A 2,736-nucleotide genomic window follows, 5' to 3' on the forward strand; every position below is an offset into this window, starting at 1 on the left:
GGACACCGCCTGGGTAGGTGCGAAGGGGTTTGGGCGGGGGCGGGGGTGAGGTCCATGGTGATAGAGTTGGTGTGGCATTGCACACACGCGCGTGCACATGCTCATGCATGCGTGCGTGTGTGCTTCTGTGCGTGCATGCGCCTGTGTGTGAGCGAGCTTGTACGTGTGCGGCAGCTGGAAGAGTTGGCTGTTACCATTTGCCGTGTCATGCCATTCGCGAATGGCGGCTGCGTGCGTGTCATCTTTTATGCATGGCGACCAAGCTATTGGCAAGTCAGCACGACCACCCAGGTGGCTGCCCGCCAGGTGCCTCGCCAGGTCAGCACTGATCAACCGCCCCGCCAGGTCATCACCTCCCGCAGGTCTTCCCGGTCAACGGTGTCGCGCCCCGCCAGCGCCGCCGCCGCCAGCGCCGCGCGCACCGCGAAGAGCTCCGCCCTGTGGCCCTGGCAGCCGGCGCGGCGCGCCTCCTCCACCAGCAAGCGCACCTGGGTCGGCGCAACACGTCAGCGGGCGAGTCAGCCTGTTGCAGCAACATTACCCCGTCAGCACTGCAGGGGGCTTTGACTTCTCAACAGAGCTCAAGCAGCTACAATGCAGGCCGTCATCAATCAGGCGATTGCAATCAGGCACAATCGCCATCAATGCGACACAAGACGCTTCTGGAGGCATCAACAAGGCTCACAGGGGAACATTCAGATGAAGACTGAGCGAAAACTCTGGTGCCCCGAAACACAACCCTTTAGCCAGCAACTCACTTAGCTTCAGAAGTCAGCAGTGCCAAAATCCAGATTACAACCCTCCCCGTGAAACACCAGGCAATTTTTTTGTAACCCCGGCCCCACCGCACACACCCCCCACCCTCGGCCGCCCCCACCTGGTCTTCGCTGATCCTCACGTCCCGCAGGAAGTGGCGCGCCATCACAACGGCACTCGCCAGGTCACTCGTCAGCTCGGCCGTCTCCGCTAGCACCTTCGGGATCCGGGTGGGGTTTGAGGGGCCAACATCAGCATTGGGGGCCTTCGTGCACGCCTGCTTTGAGCGGCGCACGGTAGCCACCTGAATCTCAGTCACACAAGATTGGTGGTTCAATGGTCAATCTGATGAGCCTGGATGGCTCCAGGAGCAGGCGGCCGCGAGACGCTGCAACAATCCTGATCCTAATCGATCACGGTTGACATCAGGACCAACTGACACAGGGGTAAGCAAGGATCCAGATGCAACGCGTGACTGGTTCAGCAAGCTTAAGTTCAAGCAGCGCGAATCAGCAGTCTGGGGCCAAGCGGGGCTCATGCAAAGCAGCCGGTGGGCCGCACCTGGCTGGCGTGGTCCTGGAAGCGCATCGCGGCGTCAATGGCTTCCACCCGCTCCTCCCACGTGGCTGTGTGTTGAGGATGCACCCAGGGATGAGTGGTTGCGAGTACGACAGCGATGCGCGCGCCCCAAGCGCTGCGTTGAAAAGCCACCTTGCTGCATGCGTCTCACGACACCCGCCTTTTGCCCAATGAACCCCCAGCATCGCTGGTCCTCACATTGCTGGACGCCACAGCCACCCATCCCCCCGGTGCCGCCCCTCACCCCGTCTCGCTGCCGGGCGCATGCTGTGATATATATATCAATGTACACCCCAGCGCTGCCCACCTGGCGCGTCTGCGCTGAGTGTGTTATGCCAGACCCACACCGGCGCTGCCCACCTGGTGCGTCCGCGCTGAGTGTGATGGCGATGCGGTCCAGCAGGTGTTCCCTCAGGGGCCCCTCATCAGGGTTGTAGGTGGCCACCAGCAGCGCGCGGCAGCTGGGCAGGCACATGTTTGGAGACATCCGGGGGCAGGTGGAGGGGATTCAGGTGAAGTTTGGGGTTTCGAGGCGGTCAGCTGCTGCGCCACGTTGGAAGAAAACTGGTGGGGGTGCCGGTATCAATGGGGTAGTTTTGTCCCGCGTACCCGTGCACAGACAGACCCCATCACAGAAACATGGTCGCAAGGCATACGCGTGCGTCACCCGCGTGCCGCGTCCCAGCTGAGCGCCGCCAACATTGACGCGGCGCCCCGGTGGCCGGCCACTCACGGGTGGCTGACGCTGATGCCCTCCCTCTCCACGTAGTTTATGCCGTCGCTGATTATGGACAGCAGCAGGTTGGCCACCCCCTCCTCCAGCAGGTTCACCTCGTCAACGTAGCTGCCGGGGGGCGGTTTGGGGTTTAGGGTCAGATTGGGAGTCGGAAAATCCCATGGGTTTCAGTCACTGCGCACAGCCGGCATGATTTGCAATCACCCGCGCTGATGTTATGGTGATGAAGGGCCATTTGCAGCACTGCGGGCTATGCTAAGCATCTTGTGGTGCAGCAAAGGCCTTGTGGTACACGCTGATGAGTCATGATGAAGTTCTCCCCAGATTGTTGAATGCGGATGCTCACAGGACCCCGCGGTTGGCCTCCGCCAGCAGGCCCGGCTGGAACACGGTGCGCCCCTCCTGGGGGTGGTTCGTGGGAGGCAGGGAGGGTGAGGGAGGGGAGATGATCACACGCACGGGGGGTTTGAGAGGGCCCCGCAGAGCGAGGGCACGCATTTACCAGTACCAACAGCGCCGATGTTGGCACCCCGCACGAACGAGTGATAAGATTACCCGTCCTTCAAGCAGCATAGTCCTACGCTTGAGGCCTGCAGCCGTGAAGACCCGTCGGTTGTTGTTCAGCGGGCCTTCTGGCGCCGCCGGTTGCAGCCCCATGCGTGGCC

At 62.0% G+C, this 2,736-nt stretch overlaps 1 protein-coding gene across 1 annotated transcript; it reads right to left on the reverse strand.

Moving 5' to 3' along the window:
- Positions 1-329: 329 nt before the first annotated feature.
- MNEG_15932 (magnesium chelatase subunit D) lies at positions 330-2,569 on the reverse strand (the record flags this gene model as incomplete). Its single annotated transcript, XM_014035597.1, has 6 exons — positions 330-488; positions 878-973; positions 1,318-1,382; positions 1,696-1,796; positions 2,069-2,179; positions 2,418-2,569. 6 exons carry the CDS (start codon positions 2,567-2,569, stop codon positions 330-332), a joined length of 684 nt encoding a protein of 227 aa, XP_013891051.1.
- Between the last annotated feature and the right edge of the window lie 167 nt (positions 2,570-2,736).

The sequence above is a fragment of the Monoraphidium neglectum genome (assembly GCF_000611645.1).
Source record: "Monoraphidium neglectum strain SAG 48.87 unplaced genomic scaffold scaffold05808, whole genome shotgun sequence".
NCBI lineage: Eukaryota > Viridiplantae > Chlorophyta > Chlorophyceae > Sphaeropleales > Selenastraceae > Monoraphidium > Monoraphidium neglectum.